General features: G+C 48.2%; 2 protein-coding genes across 7 annotated transcripts in view; one reads left to right on the forward strand and one right to left on the reverse strand.

The window, feature by feature from the left end:
* Positions 1–214: 214 nt before the first annotated feature.
* On the reverse strand, positions 215–4,722 carry TMEM170A (transmembrane protein 170A). The gene is made up of 3 exons (XM_080410903.1): positions 4,436–4,722; positions 4,164–4,334; positions 215–3,543 (listed from the first exon to the last, which is right to left on the reverse strand). The coding sequence occupies exons 1-3, from the start codon at positions 4,554–4,556 to the stop codon at positions 3,413–3,415; spliced, it is 423 nt and encodes a 140-aa protein (XP_080267029.1). The 5' UTR covers positions 4,557–4,722; the 3' UTR covers positions 215–3,412.
* A 135-nt stretch (positions 4,723–4,857) lies between these two features.
* Positions 4,858–21,761, forward strand: part of CFDP1 (craniofacial development protein 1) — a 66,811-nt gene continuing 49,907 nt past the window's right edge. For 4 of the 6 annotated variants that reach the window (XR_013931914.1, XM_080410901.1, XM_080410899.1 and 1 more), the window contains exons 1-4: positions 4,865–5,046; positions 5,118–5,223; positions 5,791–6,028; positions 7,884–7,984. Coding sequence is in view for 5 of the 6 variants with exons in the window: in XM_080410901.1 (XP_080267027.1) it covers positions 4,992–5,046; positions 5,118–5,223; positions 5,791–6,028; positions 7,884–7,984 (500 nt within the window). In the remaining variant the exon portion in view is untranslated. Of the gene's footprint in view, positions 5,047–5,117; positions 5,224–5,790; positions 6,029–7,883; positions 7,985–21,761 lie in introns of all 6 variants that reach the window. The other 2 variants (XM_080410897.1, XM_080410898.1) reach the window with 2 other exon arrangements.

The raw sequence follows: 21,761 nt of genomic DNA on the forward strand, positions 1-21,761 counted from the left end.
AAGGCTGTCCCCAACAGCTGAGCAGCAGCGAGATGTCACCTTGGCTGCGGTGGGGTCCAGCTCCTAATGGAGACAAAATTAACAACCAGGACCCTTCTGGTGCAGATGGCCCCGGGTGGGAGAGCCCTGCCCCATGTGAGGCAGGAGCAAGGCTCCTTTCCAAAAGCACAACCCAAGCCCCTTTGTCATGCTGCACGAGAAACACACAAATTCATTCACCTCGATCATTACAGAATTTACTGATAAATCACCACCAGGATTAGAAGTGTCAGTAGAAAAATAAAATTTACAGAGTTTTCTATCATACAAAGATTTGTTCGTGACAGCCACAGTCGTTAGCGAGATAGGAAGTCGGGTGGTATCTACCTCAGGCCAGCACGGGGGATGTTCGCACGCGGAAAGCAGGGCCACGAGCCTCAGCTCGAGCAGCGATGGCTCCCCAGGGCAGGCGGCTTCTCCGCAAGGTGTTTCCTTGACCGATGCTGCTGGCTGGGCTCCCTGCCCAGGGCTTCACAGCACTGCCCAGCCCGGGACACCCTGGCATTGATATTTTTGCAAGCTCTTTGTAGTTTTTGGCAAGTTTGACCCAGCAAAGTCTACCGACACCCAAGGAAAACTGAAGGGATTCCTCCGCTCACCTCAGGCAGGAAAAGGAACGTAAAGGGAAGACCACACTCCCACACCGATGCAGTGAGAAGGGAGGGAACTCCCAGAAGCAACTGGTCTGATGCATCAACTCAAGACTACTCCTTCCCGTTTGGATCTGGTTTTACCGGAGAGGGAGGTCGGGAAGGCAGCCAGGGGAGCAGAGGAAGCTCAGTAAGTACCAAGACAACACAAAGAAGTCGTCCGCAGTGCTAATACCTGTCAAGTCAGCAGCTGATTTGTTCACCTTTTATGCAAGAATTCCCTGAAAATTTCATGGTGCCTGGGCACTGAGAGGCACCACCGGCTCCAACTGCTCGACATCCAGTGGCCAAGCTGCCAGATCTTCAAGTAAAGCAGCCTCCCCTTCAAAACAGCCTTTGGGAGATCACAATGGGTATAAACCAGCAAGTTTTCAGTTCGCCCACCACCAAGTGAGTCTATCAAGCGGTATTTTTTCATTTGTTCTGAGCTCTTAACAGCCCGGATTTGTGTCCCGCATGCCTCGGCCCCATGACCACAGAGGAACCACCCCCGTGCCACGGCACGCTGATAAAGTGCTTTCCCAGTTGCAATCAATATAGTCCTGGTTACTGAAAGATGCCAGGCATGGGACAGGGGTCAAAGGGGAGCACAGCGGGTGCCCAGGAAACTGGTTTCTAGTGTCACCTGAAAGGTAAGGCCAGACTCACCCAGTCTAAGTCCCATGAGAGACTTTTAATCCATCCAGGAAAACACAGGATGATTCATGTGAATTAAACCAGGCACTCCGGGCACACGCTGTGCATGCAGCCATTGGAAAAAACAAGTGGGAAGGGGGAAAGACATCTAAAGGGACCATTATTCCTGCTTTTTCACTGCGGGCAGAAGCACAGAGGGAAGGAGAGGCCCAAGCTTTCCCTGGGGGAATGCCGCAGCAGGAAAGCTGGCTCTCAACAAGCAGCACAGAGCACAGGGTGCTCTGAAGATCCAGGGTTTAGTATACATTATGCCGCCTGGACCTCACCCACCTAAGGAGAATAATTCACATTAAAGTCTTTCCTAAAATGCACAGCTTTATTCCCTGAATTAACCTGGGCTAAAATTTAGAGTGATCTCAATAAGTAGCTCCTGAAAAACACCTCTTGCCATCAGCTGCCAACAGCCCACCCCAGAGAAGTTAATACGTAGAGAGAAATTCTTTTTCATGACAAACACAGTGCCCTGTTGAGTGCTGCTTCAGCACAGAGGACACGGGGTTCTTGGAAGATAACTGGCCTTGCAAAAAGTTGCAGGTGTACAAGAGGCGAGCGCATTTGGAAACCAAAGGAGTTCAGCAAAAAGAGACAGTGTCCTGCGAGGCTGGACACAGACAGCGCCTTCCCTCAGCAGCCCGCACGGATGTCAGCGGTTAATAAACAAACAAGGATCACACAAATCCACGGGGCTGAGACACATCCTTGGGATTCAACCCCAGCTTCCCCAAGGGCCCCCCAGAAACCAAGCCCCCAGAAAGCGCCCAGCTAGCTATCTTGAGAGCTAAAGGGTAGTAAAAGGGTAGGTCCAAGAGTTAGTTAAAAGTCACTTAAAATAAAACAAACTAAAACAATTCATTAGGAGACCACACTGCCTGCAGGTAAGGGTTGGTTTGGGGCTGCGTTCACAGGGCTTGTCCCCGATGGACACAGGAATCACCCAGGCTCCTCCCGGGACCCTTGCAGGCATCCCACCCACTGGCACGCTGCAGGCTGCATGCCGCAAACGTGGCGCGCTCCCTGTCTCTGCGCCTGGGAAGCCTCAAGTCATGACAACCCACCGCCGGCGGTGCAGCTCTCACCAGCGCGGTCACTGAAGCAGCAGCGCGCTGAATTTTACATAAGCTGGCCAGCCATGTTGATGTATCAGTGAAGACACCCAATTCCGCCACACTAATGTAAACATGATCAGCAAGTAAAAGGAGAACAGAGAAGATTAAAAATAGGAGTTTCCTTCAAAGCCCCTGAAGCAACAGCACGCACTCACACACGCGCCCTGGGATTTCTAACATGGGCAGTGGAGCGTGGCGCCCGTTCGGCTGTGCTTTTGCCTCTCGGGCAGAAGGTACACTGCACCCGAAGAGCTTAACCATAATAAAATTCACAAAAATGGTGATCCTTTTTATGCCTGTTATTTCCCCAGCTACAGCATTCCTAGTCACAGCTCTCAGCCACAAATTTGCACTTTCATCTGTCTAAAATGATTTTTCCTTTTGCTGCTCCCAAATTCACTACAACCAAGACCTGGTATTAGGAAGTTTGGGCCAGGAAGAAAAAAAATTAATTTTCTCATTAAAAAAATTCACATTAAAAGAGCTTCAGGTTCACTGCAAACAAAGCAGCAAGAGGTCAAAGCATTAAGTGAGCTCTGAAAACAACATCATTCTGTAATACTATTTCTACCCCAGAACAACCGGTGTAACATCCTAGTTACACCCTGCTGCTACAATTCATCACTGGTAAAAGGTATGTAGGCATCCTCCTCCAGAAACCATTCTCCTATCCTCCAGAGACATAAAAGTTTCACTTGGCACTTAATGTTACCAAAAAGTAACAAAAATCACAATTTTTAGCTTAATTTCAAGCCATGCTGGAGGCAGGAGCAGGCCTTCATGTATCCTTCAACCAGTGGAGAAAGCACACGCCGAGGCACGCCTCAAGTTGTGCTCCCGCTTGATTTATTTCAGAGGCGGTGCAGGTGGCAGATCCTTTGCTCTTCCTTTGCTTTGTGATCTCTAGTGTCTGAAGAAGAGCTAGAGGGTGGCTAAAATACGTAAAAACGAAACCACCACCACACAGAACGTCTGGCCCACTCCTAAAATGAGGGCTTCAAAGGGAATCATTTTTTTCCCCGCGGCTCTGTATACTCCAGCAATGGCAGCACCTGTGGAGAGGGGAAAAAGCCAAAACGTGAATGTGTGACAGCACATGTGCGATATATGCTGTCGTACCACAGGGATGAAGGGGAAAGCCTCACAGAATGTGAGACTGGGGCAGAGAACAGGGGGGTCTTGCTGAACCCCTGTGCACCAGCTGACAGAAATTCCGGACAGTTTTTACTGTGACAAACCTCAGCCAGTAACCAATGCACGCTGGTGGCAATGGGTGAGTTGGTGGGGGAACTCTGCCGAGGCCTCCAGAAGGTGGGGAGGTTGGGGTGGTTTTGGACGCGCTCTCATCACAAGATCCTCTACACCACAGCCCACAGGCTGCGGATGTTACCCTGTTCTGGGCACAGACACCAAACCTGTAAGTGGTTTATCTCTGAGCGCTCAGAAACCCGAAAGCCCACCTGGCTCAGCACCGGACGGGCATGTTTGGGACCCCCGACAAAGGGCTCGAGAGGTGGGATGGTCCAACCCTCTCAAATACGGGGTGCGGGGGGAATATAGGCCACGACATCAATCTCTCTACCCCCGGGAATGCCGCGGCTCGCCGTGCTCCCAAAGGCAACCTCCAATGACTACAGACCACCCGGCCGGTATTTTCGAGCATCTACCGTACTTGTCAGGATGCCGGCGGTGATGGGTCCCACGATGCCCATCAGCAGGAGGCTCACGGACATGAACCTGCCGTACTTGTGATGCCTGAGCGTGAAGAGCGCTAGCAAAGCGGCCGGGACGTGGAAGGAGAGGGAGGAGACGAGAGCCCAGAGGAAGACGCCATACCACATCTCTGTGGAGAGAAGGGCCGTGAGGCCGGCTCGGGGCCCGCAGGCCGCCGGCGGGGGCGGCGGCAGGGCCCGCTCCCAGCAGGCCCGGCGGCGCCGAGGGTACCTGGGAAGGTGGAGAGGGGGCTGGAGTAGGTGGTGGTGCCGTTGCCCACGCGGGGCACCAGGCGGAGGCTGAGGATCTGCTGCAGGAGTCCCCCGCCGCCGCCCGGCTCGCCGCCCTCCATCCCCGCGCCGGGCCCGCCGCCGCCGCCATCCGCTGCCTCCTCTTCCGCCCGCCCCCTTCCGCCCGCCCTAGCCAATGGGAAGCGCTGTGCGATGACGGACAGAAGCCTTTGCCAACAGCCGCCCGCCGGGGGAGCGCCCGGGCAGCGGGGCCTTGTCCCCACTCCCGCGCTGCCATGGGAACGGCTGCCGGCCGCAAGGACTGCTGGGAGCGGCCTCGCCGCGGAAGCCCCCCTGGGCGAGCGGGGCGGGGCTCTCTGTCGGGGCCGGAAGGGCGCTCTAGCCCGCTGGCGGGGCTCTCCTCGCTGCTCCCTGGGCTTGGGCGCCGTGGGGGAAGCACGGCCGCCTCCCGCCCCGCCAGGGGGCGCCCGAGGCTGGCGGCGGCGCTCTGGGCGGCGGGCGCGCGGCGGGCGTGAGGCGGCGGCGGGGCTGGGGCCATGTCGGGCTCAGAGGAGTACTCCTCGGCCGAGGACGAGGACTACGTGCCCTCAGGTGAGCGGTGGAGGGCGGGGGGCGGCGGCCAGGCCCGGGCCCGGTGCCGGTGCTCACTGCTGTGCTTGCAGGTGCGGAGTACAGCGAGGACGACGTGAGCGAACTGGTGCGGGAGGAGGCGGCGGACAGCCCGCGGCCGCCCCGCGGCAGAAGGAGCCCCCGCCGCCCCGCCAGCAGGTAGGGCCGCGGCCGGAGCCGCCCCCGGTGCTGTACAGCCGCCGGGTGTTCGGCGGGGGAACCCGCGTTAGCCCGGTGCTGCCTCGGGGCTGGGGCCGGCCCTGGTGCCGGTGTAGCGTCAGGCAGCCCCTCGGGCCTGGCAGGCCGCCCGCCCCCCGCGGGGCAGCTGTGCGCCTTTTGATGAGCCCTGTGAGGCGCCAGGCGCTTTTCGGTGGGAGGAAAAAAACCCCGTATAGACACAGTTTAGTTACGGTTGGTTCCTCTCCAGGCCAAGTTCTCCACCCTGTGCGCTTCCTGCAGAGGCCCGGAGGCCGTCGTGTGCTCACAGGTACCCCCGCACGCCTGCCAGCCGCGTCGGGGGGCTGCCTGTCCCAGGCTCCCCTCACCGCAGCAGCATTGTCTTGTACTTCAGTAGCTTCACCCCCGAGATGAGGGGGAGTCCCCCAGGTGGAGCCTCTTGGCGAGCATATGAAATATTTCACCCCTGTTCAGCTGTGGTAGTGTTGCAGCACCACCTTTATACATACATTATTTTTTATATTATTTTTTTTTGGCATTTGCTTTCAGGAAGAGGAAGAAAGGAGGTCTCTTGCTAGAGCCAGATGAGAAAGAGGAAGAAAAGGCTCAGCGGAATGAGGAGGAGGAGGAAGAGGAAGAAGAGGAAGTGGATAATGTAGAGCAGGTGGAAAGAAACAGAGAAGAAGAAGAAAAAAAGAAAGAGGATGCTCTTTGGGCCAGTTTCCTTAGTGATGTGGGACAGAAGCCCAAAGCGGGGGCTGCCACACATGTGACGCAAACTAAGAAGGTAATAGGGGCCTGTGCCTTCGCCCAGGGAGTGTGGGAAGGGCCTGAAGCTTTAAAGCACACACCGGTGGTTCTAGCTGGTACCATATGTCAGTCAGAGCTGGGAAAAGTCTGGGTTTAGTCCTGCCCCATCTGCTTGTAAGCCTGGAGCCCTGTTGTGGGCCAAACTGTAAGCTGCTGGTTTCCTTCCAGCTGGGGAGGTCTGTGATCTGGCAGTGCTGCTTTTGGAGCTGCTTGTCAGCATCCTGGAGTGTCCCACAGAGTCCTGTTGGCTTCTCTTCCTGGTCCTGGATTCTGCTTGTGATGTAGGAGCAGCACAGTGAGCTTTGGGCTGAGCTGTGCTTGTGTGCACAGCTCTCTGCCAAGGCTTGTGCCTTCACTGATTCTCAAACAAAAGAAGCTGTTTGTGTGTGTGTGAGAGAGGGGAAACAGAAGAGACCCGTGCAGACATCTCTGTGCCTTGCCCTTCATCCTCATCCAGTGACGGGGTCTGGAAGATGCTGTGCGTTGGGATGCACATATGTAACAAGAATGAATCTAGCTTTCTTTACTTTATATTATAAGCCCCACTAACATGCTTTTGCTCTCTGTCTGCAGAAGTTTTCTGTAGAGAGAATTCTGTGTGTAATCAGCTACTTTAAAAGATTTGGTTCTTAGTAAAACCAAATGCATCTATTTGCATGGCAAAGCTTTTCATGCTGAAGGTGGTAGAAGGGAAGAAGGTACCAAAACTGACCCTCTGTTGTTAGAATTGCCTTTTATTTTTTTGAGTGGTCAGCCAAAAAACTATTTTGTAACAGAAGTTTGGACTCTCAAATCAGTGATGCCTGGTGAGTAAAGTTCTCATTGTGTGAAGCTTCCTTCTAAACTGTTGGAAGGTTGCAGAACAAGTGTCTTTGTGTAATCATTGCTTGCAACTTTTAGAAGGAGGAGTCCTTTTAATCTGAACCCTCCAGCTTCTCTCCGCCTCACTTGTTACTGGATGAACAGCTGAGATGGTTAGAGGTAGAATCAGGGAGGAAAGGAAAAGTTCTTTTCTGAGCAATTCTACTTTTATGGGCAGATGGCTAAAATGTGGGTGGTCTTTGCAAGTTCCTTCATAGCCTAAAATAATTTATGGGGAGATGCAGTTCCTCCATTCTCTTTGTGAACTTCTTAATTTGGACTTAAGTTGTCCGCTTGAACATCTTCACTGGTGTGTGGTTGATTTAGAGCAAGAATTTTGGGTTTATTTTGATTATTTATAGGGTCTGAGGGTTTTTTTATGCATGCTGTTAAAAGCTGTAGTTGTGACTGAGTAAATTAAGAGGCGTTGTTGATGAATTGCTTAATAAAAGTATTTCCTTCTCAAATTAAAGAGGCATTATGGACAAGTAATTTAATATCTTCAGGGTTCTCTATGGAGGTCAGCCAGCCTTGCTTTTCCTGTTGATGGGTTTGTGTTCTTCTATATTCTTGAGTAAAAATAAATGTATTTCTGCATAATCCACCACCCTGGCAGCTTTATTGTCTGGTGATGCTTAGTCTGGGAGAACTGAGTCAGGCTTTTGCTTGCTTGCTGAACCACAGTAGTGTATTCTTGCTCCTTCCTACATGTAATTACAATTTCACATCTTGTTTTGGGTCTGTTTTGATCCTTGAGCTCCAGTGAGAGCCTGGAGCCAAAGCAGGGAATTTCCTTCTGGTGACAGGGGCATTTGTTTCCTTTTTCTTGTCTGTGGGTGACTTGCTTTGACCATCCAGCCTAAATTGTAGTGCTACCTGAGGTCTGCATTGGGTCCTTGGCCCCTTGGAGTGATAATTTGGCTTGACTCCACAAATGCATTGTTTTGCTTTCTCCTTTGTGTATTTTGTAGGCTGAAGAAGAGAAGAGTGGAAACAAGCTTCAGGAGAAGCCAAAAGATTCAGGAAAAGTGACAATCACCAAAACATTTGATTTCGCTGGTGAGGAAGTCAGGTAAGTTGGCAGATGTGACCTGTTTGCTATGGGTTCAGTGCAAACTGGGCGCTGCTTTTCTGCGGGCAGGCTGGAAGTGTGCTGTGAAACATGGGGTACCTTCTCCTTTTTCCTTTATACTTGTTCTTTTTTATCATGAGTACATACAGACCTCCAGGAAAATGAGGCTGAGACTTTTTTTCTGCCCAAGGGCTGCAGAGTATGCTTGTATGCAGACCTTGGTCTTTACTCGGCTTCAAAATACACCTGTGGATTCACTTCAGTTTCCCCATCTGGACAGTGTTTAAAATGGTTGGCAAAGCTTCCTGGTGGCACTGCCACTGTGAAGGCTGGGACAAGGAGAGAACTGCATATGGCCCCACAGGGATGACGTAATGCATTTTATGCCTTCAGTCTGGTCCACGTCCTGTGCTGGGGGCAGGATTTTTGCTGGCATTGACCCTGGTGATGTTCACAATCCACTGCAAACATCTGCAGACAGTTTTGCTGAACGGACTAATAGCTTAGTGCTTTTCTCGCTGAAACAGTTGCGACAAAGGTGATGGGCTGGGTAAAATCATCCTTAAGGCTGAGTTTGGCTTGCAAGATGCCTCTTGAGATGCGCTGTAAAAAGGGGCAGGCGTTTTACAAACATGTGAACTGAGGGGCCTGGGTGAGCCCACTTGAAACCTGAGTGCCCTGTGACCTCTTTGTGTATTTTTTTTTTTTTTTTTTAAGTAAGTAGCTGTAAACCTGGTTTTGTCAGATGAGACTTTCGCCTGTATTTTGCGTGGCAGCAGAGGGCAGCAGTTCCCAGCAATAACACCCACGCTGCCTCATCTGCAGGAGGAAAAGGAGAGCAGGGTTTTCTGCTGCTCTTGCTTTTCATGTCAGTACTGCTGCCTGAGCTGTTTGAAAAACCTGAGAGCCGTGAGCCATAGTAGCGACTTCCCTATCTCCCTGCATAATCCAGGCTGTAGAAATACCCTTCGTTCACTGATGAAATGACAAAGAACTGCAGCTTTTCTGAGAGAGAGTATCTGTCGTACCCTTCCTACAAAGGAAAGGCTAAGTTTTTCCCTGTGGACAGATGAAAATCTGTGGCAGAACTACAGACAGAAGTTTTGTCTTCTGATGCATGCTCCTGTCCTCAGCTGCTAGCTTGTTTGTCCCCATTTTCCCTGTATTTTTTCTGGTTAAAACACGATGTCTTACCAGGTAAGAATAGCTGAAGCTGTAGGATCACAGGGCTGTCATGCAAAAGCCTGGTTGTGTTCTGACACATCAGGTGGCATATGGCGGAACTGCATTCCTGGTGCTTTGGGGTTGCATGAAAACAGCGTGTGATCTTATCTGAAGTCTGGACACATCCATCTGTGTGTTATAGGTTGAGTGTCATGTCCTAACATAAGCACATCACTTACAGGACGGGGTTGATTGACAGGGAAGCTTGCCTTGTAGGCTGATTTCAGAACAGGGGTCTCCCACTTGTGGAAAGAAAATGTTTTTGTGTAATTTTTTGTGAAGTATAGGACCCTTTAAAGTAGGGGCCTGGTAAAAATGTCTGCCTTGAAGCTTCTTGTTTACCTGCCTCAGTGAAAAGAACCCTGGATAATTATGATTTGAGCATAGAATTACTCAGGCATTGGTCAGATTCTGGCATTCTAGATTTTGCGTGGTGGTTACAGATTAGCTTCACCAGTGCTGCTCCTGCTTTTGTTGGTAATGTTAGTTGGAGGGGTCAGAGAAACTTTCTCTGTCCTTCAAAAAGTGGTTTGTCTTATGTGAACGGAACTTGTCCAGGGCTCCTAGATGCTGAGTTTGTGCTTTTGACATAAGCATCTTCTCTGTAGTTTCTTAATAGCTGTAACTAAGTTAAAGGCATATTCTTCAGCACTAGTTGCTTTTCCACTGTCCTTTGTAGTGCTCAGTGCTGACTCTTTCCCTTGGGGAACTGCAAAGGAATCAATACAAGTTTCTAGTAATTTTTGATCCAAGAGGCAAAAGCTGAAGCCTGGGCAACCATGGGGCTCTAAGCCTGCAAACCAGGAAGGGTATTTTGTTTACGGCAGCTGTATCAACAGGTTGCAGAACCAGCAACAGAAAGTTTGTAACGAGGTCTGGAGGACTGTTTTCTGCTGGTGCCAGTTACAACATGCTACTTTCTTTAGCAGTTTGAGAACAGAAAAATCTTTCAGTGTGTGTTTGCCCCTTTGATTTTTGTGATACTCAGAGCTGAAGCTTTTGTGTTGTTTGCTACATCTTGCATCTCTAAATGCGTTACACTGTTAGCGGTGGGTAGGATATAAGGAGTTATCACTGCTTACAGCTACTGGCATTTTCCTGTAAGGCAGTAGGTGAGGGCCAGAGGGCTGCATTTTCTTTAGAATAGCAGGAGGGTTGTCTTTGCACCACCCTAACGTTTGCAAATGTTCTGAATACCAAACGCAAACTTCCTTGCCTGGGGAAGCAGCTGGCAAATTGTTGGTTACAAAGGCCAACACACGCTAGTTGTGTGCATTTCTGGACTGAAAGAACTGAAATGAGAGAGCTGTCTCTGTTGCTTTCCTTTCTAAATGGTTTGAGGCTACTTCTGAGTGTTGCTCTTTTGAAAGCTTGAGAAGAATTTAGATCAGTATTTAAGCACTGATAGATTCAGGACACAAATTTTGACAGTCTGCTCACTGAAGCTCTTAACAGAAGATCATTTAGCCCTGATCTCATGTTGCAGAACAATTTATTTTCTCCTGTAAGAAGATGGTATCGTCTCTTCTGCGTGACTGGAGTAGTAGAAGTCTCTTTCAGAGATCTCCAGCTACAGGGCTATACTAGAATAGTGAAAGACCTTCCTGTTTAAGCTGTCAACTCCCCTGTAGGTTATTGTAGCATTTAATGTCCATTTTGATTAGTCCATGCTTGTATCACTTGCTAATGCTGAACTTCAGGTTCAGAGTATTACAAATTACCAATTACCAAATAAAGAATTAAATTTACTGGCTTTTAATTTTACAAAATGCATGATTTAGTTTTGCCTTGTAAAACCGAAGCTGTTGAATCCTGGAGCTAGGAGCAATCTTTAACTAATCTTGGTGTTTTCCAGTTGTGACTTTTCTGCCTGCTTTTCATTCCTCCCTGGTGTTAAATAGATTAGGAGCAGCAGGTGACTGTCACCCAAATGGCTGTAATTGTGGGTAGCGGGAGCAATTTGCAAAGGCAGTTCAGCATCTAAATGGAAGTTCAAGTCATATCTTACTGGCAGAGGAGATTGAAGCTCCTTTGAAGCCTCTGGTTTATGAACTTGCCTCACGATGCAGGACGTGTGGTTGCATTAATGGGGGATCACATCCCTGGTGCCAGGGTTTATCTATTGCAAAATGTAATTGCTGTATGATGAAACTTGTTTTCTTTTTGGCACTCCAAACTACATTGGCCTTTGGCTTTCTTTAAATGGCTGCTGTGCTCAGTGTATCAAAATGGTTCTTCTGTGCTCCTTCCATGAAAGTCAACTTTGTGCCTGTCCAGGAATGCCACAGAATGCAGCTCATGCACATGGCGCTGGCCCAGCCCCATGGCATCAATCGCAGTCAGCATGACAGCTTGTGATGGACGAGCAAAGTCAGGTCACTGAATGCTGGCAGAAGCAGGTTTTGGTTTGAAACCTCTTCGTGTACCTTCATTTGGCTCGCAGGAGGCAAAATGAAGTTGAGAGGAGTACTGGTATCTGGCTTGATGCTAATTCAGGGATGGGAGGCCTGTGTTTGGCACCCTGCTTTGTTCATACATTGCACGTTCCAAGTAAAGGACTCAAAACTAGAAGCTTTATATTTCTGAGTGGTTCCTGTGGTTTAAATGCAAAGTTTTACACACTTGGGTTATTCTTTTGGTGGGAATGCCTTCCTGGTACTGCAGAGTTGCTGAGCTGTGCAGATAGTGTTGCGTTGTGCTGGCAAAACTGTGGCTTGTGCTGCTTCGGTGACTTTCTGCCACTTCCCCTGCGTGCATGAACAAAGCAGGCAAGCCAAAGCAAAGCCATAGCAGGGCTCCACTCTGCCATCTGTCACTGGAGAGAGCCCTGCTCTTTTCCTGAAATCTGGTGAGGCATTCCTGTCACTGCTCCCTTTACTTTCCCACAAGGCTATCTTCACCATCAGTGTCAGTCTGGGATCCAGAAAGACTCCCAGCAAGCTGGGCAATGGCCTCAGACCTCTGCGTTGTGGTCCCTTCCTGCTCAGTCCTCACGCTGGTAGGTGGCAATTAGCAAACTTCTCGGAGGCAATGCGAACCAGTTTTTACATTAACCCTTGAGCTTTTTTTCTTAAGCTTCTGCACTGTGTTTGCATGCTCTGAACCCATTTCTTTCAGTGCTTTTGTGTCTGGCAGGTGTTCCTGTGATGTGAATAACTCCTGGCTTCTTGCCCCATTGGGGGCCAGAATTGTCATGCAAGCTGTATGGCCTCTGGCAGCATGCTGGGCCTGGATCCATGTAGAAATATTTCAGGAAGAGGTTTAAGATCTCCTTTTCATGTCTGCAGTGTGAGCTCCCTTCTGCTGTCTAGATGCTGAGATAAGCGAGTGCAAAGATCCAGCTGGTACTTTCTTGCACGCTGCCTATCTTCCTCCTGCTGAGCAGCTGATAAGTGCTGAAGGCATCATCCTTACTGCTATGACAGAAATTGCCAGACCACAGAGCCCTGAACCTGAAGTACTTAGAGCCAGGCAGCTGGGCGTTCACTGTGAGACCTTGAATAATGGGTAAATGTTTGTCCGGTAAACTCTTGAGTTACTTTCATATTTGAAGGCTGAACAGATGGGTGAGATTTTGCCGAGTTTGACTGAAGCTCATCTTTTCAGGTTGAGCTTGGTAATCTTTATCTGCTTCTTAGGTGCCTGTTCCCTGATTAATTCAGGCTGCTTCTGAAAGTATTCTTTAGTGTTTGCATGATTAAAGCTTACTGTTGCTTTGAAACTCGGTGCTGGAATGCCCATGTTTGGTGGGGCAGCAAGCTCTGCGCAGTGCTCTTGCGAGGAGAGCTCTCAGCTTAAATTCACAGCTGTGAAAATCACCTGATTTACGGTGGTCTTTTTTTCTTGCTCCAAGGGACAGATGATGACCCAATTCCATGGTTATTATTTGCTTTTTTAGATTGCTTTTAATAAGGCATTTAGTCCAGAGGTACATACAAAGGAGCAGAAAGCGCTCTGATGTGTTTGAAGTCCTTGAAGGCTTTACAGATGTAAAGAGGAACAAATTCTTAGCTTTCCTACAGAACCTTCTGTCCATGCATCTCAAAGCACTTCTTTAAAGAAGTGTTGTTATTGCCCGTTTGGCAATATGAAACACGAGGTATACTAGGTTTGGTGACATCCACTGGTTCACAGGGGCTCCTGGATCTCATGGCTCAGGATACCCAGGTGTCCCAGCTTAACCTGTGCGTGGCGTGTACCAAATCAAACCAGGAAAGGCCAGTGCCAAACGTAACGGGCAATAAGCAGCGTCACGCTGAGTACGTGACTTGCTGCTGGATATAATGAATACTGAAAAGTTCATATAGTTTTGTAGAAGGAACCGGGCAAAATCAGGTCAGATAGATTTGTCTGGGCCGTTATACGCGAGACATGAACTCCACCTCTGGGTAGGCACTCCCTGCTGTTGACTCCTGTGGGAGCCCAGTTCTGTGGCTTAGAATAGCCTGTGGTCTGCCGCAATATGACCGCTTTATTTGCATGTCCACCGTGCTGTGAGTACACGAGTCGTGCTGGCTCCGTGTGCTGAGCAGAGTTGAGAGGCAGCTTGTGTTCTAGGTTAGGGAAGATAAGCTGATGGTTCACAGTGCAGCTGTTACATTTTAAAAGCAAAATACTTTATGTACCTCTTTAAAGCTTTGTATCCGATTAAGAACCAAATAGTTATAAACGTAAATCATTCTAGTAATTACTGGGGTTTATACTGGCTGAAGCTGATATTTCATCTGCCGCAGCTGAAGTGTGGGGTAAAAGAACCTGACTTTTTTCTGTTACTGTTTGTAAATGGTTATCACCTAGGATGTCCTGGAAAAAACCCTCATTGCTTATTCTGTGTTGCTGCTTCACAGGTTTTCAGCCTACCTTAAGGCTTCAAGAAAAAAGATTATTTGGAGGAGATTGTTCTTAAGTTGGATTGGTGGGTTTTGCTGATGGAATTCATGACCTTTGGAGCAGGAAAAGTGAAGGTGAAGGGAGGTGGCTGAGGGCAGGTTCTTACCAGGTGTCTTGCCTGTGCTAATAAAAGCCTCTTCTTGGCCAATAATGCAGATCTCCTTTGTACAAGAATACTGTTGATGAGGGGAATTGGGCAGGCAGGGCTGCAGGCTGTGGCCAGAGCTTCATTTTTTGGTGTCCCATGAAGTAATCGAGGTTCAAAATACCCTTTAACTTAGGCCTGATTAGGTGGGGTGGTAACGTCTGAGCCCAGTCTGTGGCGTTAGCTGAGCTGCTGGACTCTTCACCTTGGTGAGCTGCTCAGGAGAGCCGTGCAGAGCTGGTTAAGGACTGATTTATTCCCTCGTGGCAAGGAGAAGTGCTGACCTGTGCGCAGCAGAGATGAGGTTATAATTCAGTTCTCTGCAGTTGTACAGTGCTGCTGCTTGGGATTTTCTTGATGCTGCCTCTCACCACTGAAATTCGGGCTTTCTTTTTTTTTAATCTTATCTCATTCGTGTGCTTGTTGAATAGACACCTATATCCTAGACTGCTCACTTTCTAACCCCAGGTCTGCTGTCCTCCAGAGCTTCAGCCCTTTGATCCTGACCCTTTTTAGGAGATAACAGGTGGAAATGGCTGCAGGAAAAGCAGATTGGACATTTGAGAACAGCCTGAGTTTTCCAAAGTCCTTGTTCAGCCTCCGATTTCCTTCTCGGTGGCTGTGCTGTCCTCTGCTCCTTACATGACAACTGAGACCAACCAAATGTGACAAAGATGAGAAAAAAAGGAGGTGTAAGCCAAGGAGTTTGGGAGACTACCACCTATTTTATTGCTTTGCTTTGAAGACGGTTAAGGTAGCTGTCTGAACAATGGCTGCTGCTTCTGCTTCTTCCTGGCAAGCCTTGAGCAGGGGTGGGAGAATGCTGAGGCTGATAGAGTTAATATTTCAAGGGAAGGGGTAAAAAGACCAGGGAATTTACTCCCACAAGTCTCAAGATTTAGAGCTGGCACAGAGAGCAATTTTAAAAATGTGTAATTGTCCATCTGCGTTCTTGCTCCACTGTCTCAGCATGGCTCAGTCAGATGTGTTAGGCTAATTAGCACTGGGAGAACATGTAATGCCATTAACTCGCTCCTTACCTTGCGATGCTTTTCAGGAAACTCAGCAGATGAGTAATAGCAAGGGGTTGACAGCATGCTCACGCTCTCTTGCTGGGTGTGAATCTTGGTCATTTGTTTTGTGTTCATGGGCTTTTGCAAGTGCTGAGTGAAGGACAGTTGCTTTTAAAATCAGAAGAAAGATCAGTAGCTTGGGTGTGCATCTCTTACTGATGCTGTAGGTGGTGTGGTACATGTTAGATCAAGGCTGATATGTGTGTAACGTGTGCCATATGTGCTTTTTTGCAAAAGCTTTTGCTGTATTGCTTATACATGCGAGTGAGAAGGCAGGTGAGCATCACCAGAACCTATGTCCTGAAGCCTTATGTTTGGAAAGCCTGGCCTTTTGTCCCATGGGGATAGCAAATGATACACAGTTTCCACCAGGTGAGATAGACAGGTATCGTCAGACTAGATATGGGAGACAATGAACTGAACTAACAGAGGCAGAGGAAGAAACCACTTGGGTTTTTGTGTGCTTTTTGCAATAGCCTTGACTACCGTAGCAAGGAAGTGTTAGGAAAAGTAAGACAAGTGAATTTCAGTAGCCCCTCGAGAAGCCTTTCCAAAGTCCAGCCCCTCAGAGGACTTTTGTTTCATGTTGATGACCAGATGTTTTATCTTCAGTCTTCCTTGACTAAGGGGTTCTAGAGAAATGTTTTCTAGCCGCTTTCCAGTGACATACCACTTGCTCAATGAGGCTTGCACAGTGCAAACACCTTGGCTTTTAAGATTTTTCCAGAAATTTAGTCTAAGCAGTAGGAGCCTGCAGATGGTGCCTTGGGACCATAAGACAAATCAAATGACCTAGAATTACATGGAATATCAATGTGACCGCTGTTTAGAGGTGGCAGTCTAAAAAGTGACTGGTTGCTCATCTACAAACGAGCACCAAAATGCTGATTTTGGCATAATGAACTGTAGGCAGCAGCCTGTGCCTGTCCTTATGCTGTTGTTATTCTTAGAGGTCAGAACATGCCTCAGTTACCCACAGTTTATATTGGCTTTTTCCAATTTAAGAAACAGCTATTGATTTTTTATTTTTTTTTTTTGGAAGCCCGTAAGTGAAAATATGTTACCTTTCAAAAGATGCTTAAACATTAAAGGGTCTTGGGGGCGTGTTTTGATAACCTTTCCTCTGTGTGCATCCATTCCCTGATGCTTAAGAATTTCCCTGGGGAGTCTTGATGTTGTGCAGTGCTGACTGGCACGATGGTGGCCCAGAGATGAGGTCATTAAGTGTGAGCAGGAGCTGCGTTGTGTGCTGGTTCACTCACTAGGCATTTGCCTTTCTCAAAGGCAGCTGCAGAAATTAAAACTTCATAAACGGTGTGACAAACCTAGCCAGAACTCTAAGCCAGAGCACTTGCTTCTAAAGTAAATTATGTTATGTTCTGCTTAATGTGCTTGGAGAAGGGGAACGGCCTAACGAACAGCTTCTATTCAGGATTTTCATTAGTAGATGTGCAGATGAGGCTCCTGCTTAGACGGGGAAGCTGAAGCACAGAGGGGCTGTGACTTGCAAAGCGTTACACAGTAGTGCCAGCTTTGTCCACTGTTGTCTGGCATTTGCCACCATGCTGACTCCTGTCGTCTTCCTTTATCTTACAGTGCTCTTGAAAATCCCAAAGTGACTGAGCAGATCCCCAGCTGAAAGTCGTCTTCTGCTTCTGATATGGCTTGATGCTTTTAAAGAAATAATTGATGTGCGCTGGTTTCATTTGTGCATTTTTGCTGGCAGTCAGTGTGATGAAAAGGAAGGCTCAGCTGGGATCTCCAAAGGTGGGAGGGGTCTCCGAGCATCTCCAAAATGATCGCTTGACCTCCAGGTTAACTTGGGCGTTTCTAGGTCTTTCAAATCCGTGGTATCTGGGCACTGGATCAGCTTTGGGAACTGGATGACCAGCTGCGTTCTCTCATCTTCGTGTTCAAGTGTTCTCTGCCTGTGTTCTGTGTAGTTAGTGTGGAAATACTTCAGTAACAGTCCCACCCTTCTCCAGCAGGTAAGGGAGGAGACATTGTTTCTGTACCTGGCTCTCAGGCAATTTCCTGCCTTTTAAAAAACTGGAAACAGAAGGTGCTTAGTGACCTGTTTAGGTCTCACAGGGGCTCTTTTGCTATTAGTAAGGGCATCTTCTGGCCCTCTGTTCATGCCTTCATCACATGGGCCTCAGATCCAGTCCCAGCATTTTGCTGCTTGCCCTGTTTCTTTTGCTTCCAAGCTGCTGCTTCATTCCTGACAGCTCCAGGCTCAGAAAAAGGCTTTTGATGTCTGGTGAGATGCTGGCAGAGCCTGCTTTGCAGCCCTTGGGCCTGGGGTTTCCCCTGCCGGAAAGTGCAGCTTGCAAGATGGATTTTTTTTTTTTTTTTTTTTTTTTGTAACTGAATGATTCTGAAGCAAGAGTGTTTCTGTGTTAGCCTGAAGGGAAGGCAAAGCTGTTTGCTGCCTTACTATCTCATTAACACATTACAGACTGAGTCAAGCTTAGTCTGGCCTTTTCCCCATGGGGATGCTTCTACTTTGTAGTGTGTTGGCTCCTGTTACGATCTGTGTAACCTTTGTGTCCGGTGTTCATAGCTGTAAGTGAATTCTGAACCCCTGTCTCTGGACCTACAACAGTCCTTCTTTCAGCAAGAGAAGGGACCTGTAACGTGAACGTTGTGCTGCTTTGCAGGAGTTGTGGGATCGCAGGGATCTCTTGCTTTTGGCGTATTTGCAAGTCATGGTTAACAAGGTCAGAGGACTGTCATGCTCGCACGTACAGCAGCTGCATCAGTTCACCTGGATTGCTTGCCTTGGAGGTGTATTCCATAATTTGAATTTAATCCTTCTGGAAGGCACAAATGAAAACGATGGGATACCTCAAAAACTGAAATGCTAAATGCATGGCAGGATTTTGAGGCAGTACAATGGGGCTAGCTCAGAAAATAATTATCCAAAGAAGCAAGCAGAGACCCGATCCTTGGAGGTACTTAAAACCGGGGTGGATAAAGCTCCAGGCAACAAGGAGGTGAAAGCATGTGCCCTGACTGTGGGTCAGCTACTCCAGAGAGTTTGATGTACTCTACCTATTGCAAGCCCCAGTGGGATCTCAGTAACTGGAGCACTAGTGCCTTTTGGATTTAGAGAGCTTCTTGCAGAAGTAGCAAGCAGAAGCCCAAAAGGGGCCTGTCTGCTTGGTCAGCATCTCACGTGGCAGCACTGGCTGTATGTTTTCTTTATGTCTGTTACAGAGTCCTTGTCATACAGGAGATGCTGGAAAATCAGTTGTTTCCTTCAAGGCTTGTGAGGTTAGGACGTGGATGTCAGAAAGTACTTTTTATGCATTATTGATGTTAAAATACCATTCATCTCTTGCTTGTTTTCAGATTAATTGGTTGGAGATCCAGCCTGGGCAGACTGCTTGGGGAGCAGCACATGCCTGCTGTGAGGAGCAGCACCAGGCAGGCAGCTTGGCCCTTGCTTGACTCCAGGAGAGCTCTAATCAGATTTGTTTCTTTTTAAAAACCAGCCAGCAGCTTCTGTGCAGATAGGCAGCGCACAAAATTATCAGTCACTCCAGCCTGGTCTTGTCTGTGTTGCTTCAGGGAATAGGCTCAGTTTCCCAGGGAACAGCTTCTCCCACCTGGCTTGAAGAGCAAGGTTTGGAGAATGTTGGTGTTTTTTTCTGAAAAGGAGAAAACAAATGTTTTACTTTGAAATTAGAAAAGTGATAGGCACCTATTGATTTTAACTCATTTGCTTTACACCAGGTAATCCAGCATAAAATATGTACCCAGTGTGCAGGCAGATACAGCCTGGAGGCTCAGATGTGTGAGGACTTAATTCTGTCCTGGAAGGTGTAGAACATGTGCTGAATGCTCCAGCAGCTTCAGGACCTTGCAGGCTGGAGCACCTGCTCCTTGTACAATGCATCTGTCTGTAGAAGGCACCCAGGATATGGCAGCTCAAGCACAAGGGTCCACCAAAAAAATACTCAAACAAAATATTCCTCTTGGCTCAGAAGGGATTAGTTTTTTTCACAAACACCTGTAGATGAGTATTGCTGCTTCCTCAAATGATCATTCCAGAAGGCTAGAGGACTACTTAATGAGGCTAAACACAGATGGGGAATATTGAAAAAGGATAATTAGCCTCATTTCCCCCCCTGCCTTGGTCTGTGATTCCCTAGAGCTAACAACATTAAGATTGTGTGGAAAGTTTTATAATTGTGTTAAGTCTGAACTGGGGCAGGTTTCCCAAGTGAGAAATGTATGTCCTGAGTACAAGTGGTGAAGAGCTGGCGTTTTCCAGAACTTCCATTCTTGCTCTCCCTTTCTCAGCATGGAGGTCAAGGGAGGTGGCACCTTTGTGCTGCTGCTTTTAGGGATCTTAACCATCTTCTCAGTTCCAACTCCCCTTATACCCAAATACGAACATGTGCTTTCTCAGCCCGATGCACACCAGGCGTTTTGATTAGGAGAATGCGGTTGTGTTGAGCCACCTGGGGGTAAGTTGGAGAGATTTTGGCACTTGGGATACATGAGATTGCTGTTACACAACAGACTATGGACAGAAGCCTGCAAGCCTTCTTGATGTGGCTGTTTGTCTTTCCCAGCTTCCTCTGTCCTGCCTCTGAGACCCTGCCTCCTTTTCCCCTCCTTGCAAGGATGCGGCTCCACTGATGCGCTTCTGTAAGGGCTTGCAGGTGCTGCTTGCTCCTGAGCCGGGCACTTTCCTGACACTCCACAGCCTTGGTTTGCTTTATGCTACTTTTGTTTCTTGCAAACAGGGCTGGATTCAGCTGTGCTAGAGGCACCTGACCACTGCCCTTGGGCGATTCCTGGGGTGTGGGTGTTGTGCTGTGCCAGGGTAGCCGGGGTGGGTTGATGTGATGGATTGGGACCCTCCTCTTCATACCTGGTAGCTGTACACCTGGTGTAAGACCAGAACACAGGAGAAAAGCTGGTATTACTCTGCCAAGAACCAAAGCATGACAATTTGGTTTTAAGCCCCTTTTGTAGATTAGCTGGAGCTGTGTGAATGCAATGCTCACTTTAGCCTGTATTCCTCCTCCTTTTTAGCTGCTTGTGTGGCTGAGGGGATGGCTGGGAGCAGATCAAACACTTACTCTAAAATTAGGATGCTGCAGTTCAGTACTGTAAGTGTATGCTCTGTAGAACAACTTCTGGGACAGCCCATGACAGCATGTGGGTTGTGCTCTTGTGGTTTGGTGACCAGCATACGTAACTGGGGCCTTTTCCATGCACGAAGGTTGCAGCATTTCAGTTCTTAAATGGGAAGAGAAGGGTGACCAGTTCTTCAGTGGAAGCTGGAAGTGGCATACCCACAACTGGGCCCAAAACAGGCTGGCTGGGTGGGTATGCTTAAATGCTTAGGTACCACTTTGGGCTTGGTTCAGAGACAAAGGATCCTAAGGAGAACACCTGTAAGTATTAGAGGCACTTAGTGATCTAGTTTCTAGCTTGTTTTCTTTACGATAACTTTTAAACATGGAAGACCTTTCTATTTTACAGTTGTCCAACACCTTGTACAGTAGCATTGTCTGCTACCAGGCTCCAGCACAGTCCAAAAAAATTAATAACTGTTCTGTGTTTTGGAAGTCTTATTATGCAGTTTAATAGCACAGCAGTATAATGAAATCTTTACGGGAAAGTGATGAGTGTGAGTGGTTTTGTGTGTGAATTACAGGGTCTGCAAGTGGGCGAGACACTAGCTACTTGTTTTATTGCTGACAATATACTTATTTTCATGTTTGTTCCTGGATTACAATGTGTGAATAGCATCCCAGTAAACAGTCAGGCAAATAGTTATTTATCAAGTATTTAAAAGTGAAAGGTCTTGTAATTTTCCTTAGTAATGACTGTGATTTCTTCCAGCTGGATTAATGGCTCCCATTTCTCCCCATGAAGAACAAGAAGTGTTTTGGTTTCTACATGGCGAGTCATTGTCTTCCATAATAATGCAGACCAGAGGATTTTTTTTTTCCCCTTCCTGGCCTGGGATTTGGGAAAGGTTGGAATGTGCATAACCTGAATTAATACCTTGTAAAGCCCTTTAATATTCTTTCTTTTGTCATTCCTGTTGGAGTGGTGCAGGAGTTGCAGCTGGCATCAGCCCAGCAGCAGCTTGCCTGAGAGCTGCTTTTGTTTCAGTTTATGAGGCAATCAGCGGGTCTTGTGATGGAATTGCCTTGAAAGGTCACTTTTAATTACATTTCTGACGCATTCCTCTGTCCCCAGCTGGGCAGTCCTGGTGGAACAGGTTGCCTGCAGCTTTGCAGCTGAGTTTCTGTAGTGGACAGCTTCAAAAATATATGCTAGAGCAGCTGCTGGCAGGCCAAAGGGAGCAAAAAAAATTGAACAAGGTGTTATGTTCTGTGCCCAGCCACTGCTGCTGGTACCCTGAGATGGTAGAGGATGCAAGTATTGAAACTTTAGTAATCCCTTGGTAGCAACC

The sequence above is a fragment of the Falco punctatus genome, assembly GCF_963210335.1.
Source record: "Falco punctatus genome assembly, chromosome: 14".
In the NCBI taxonomy this organism is placed as follows: domain Eukaryota; kingdom Metazoa; phylum Chordata; class Aves; order Falconiformes; family Falconidae; genus Falco; species Falco punctatus.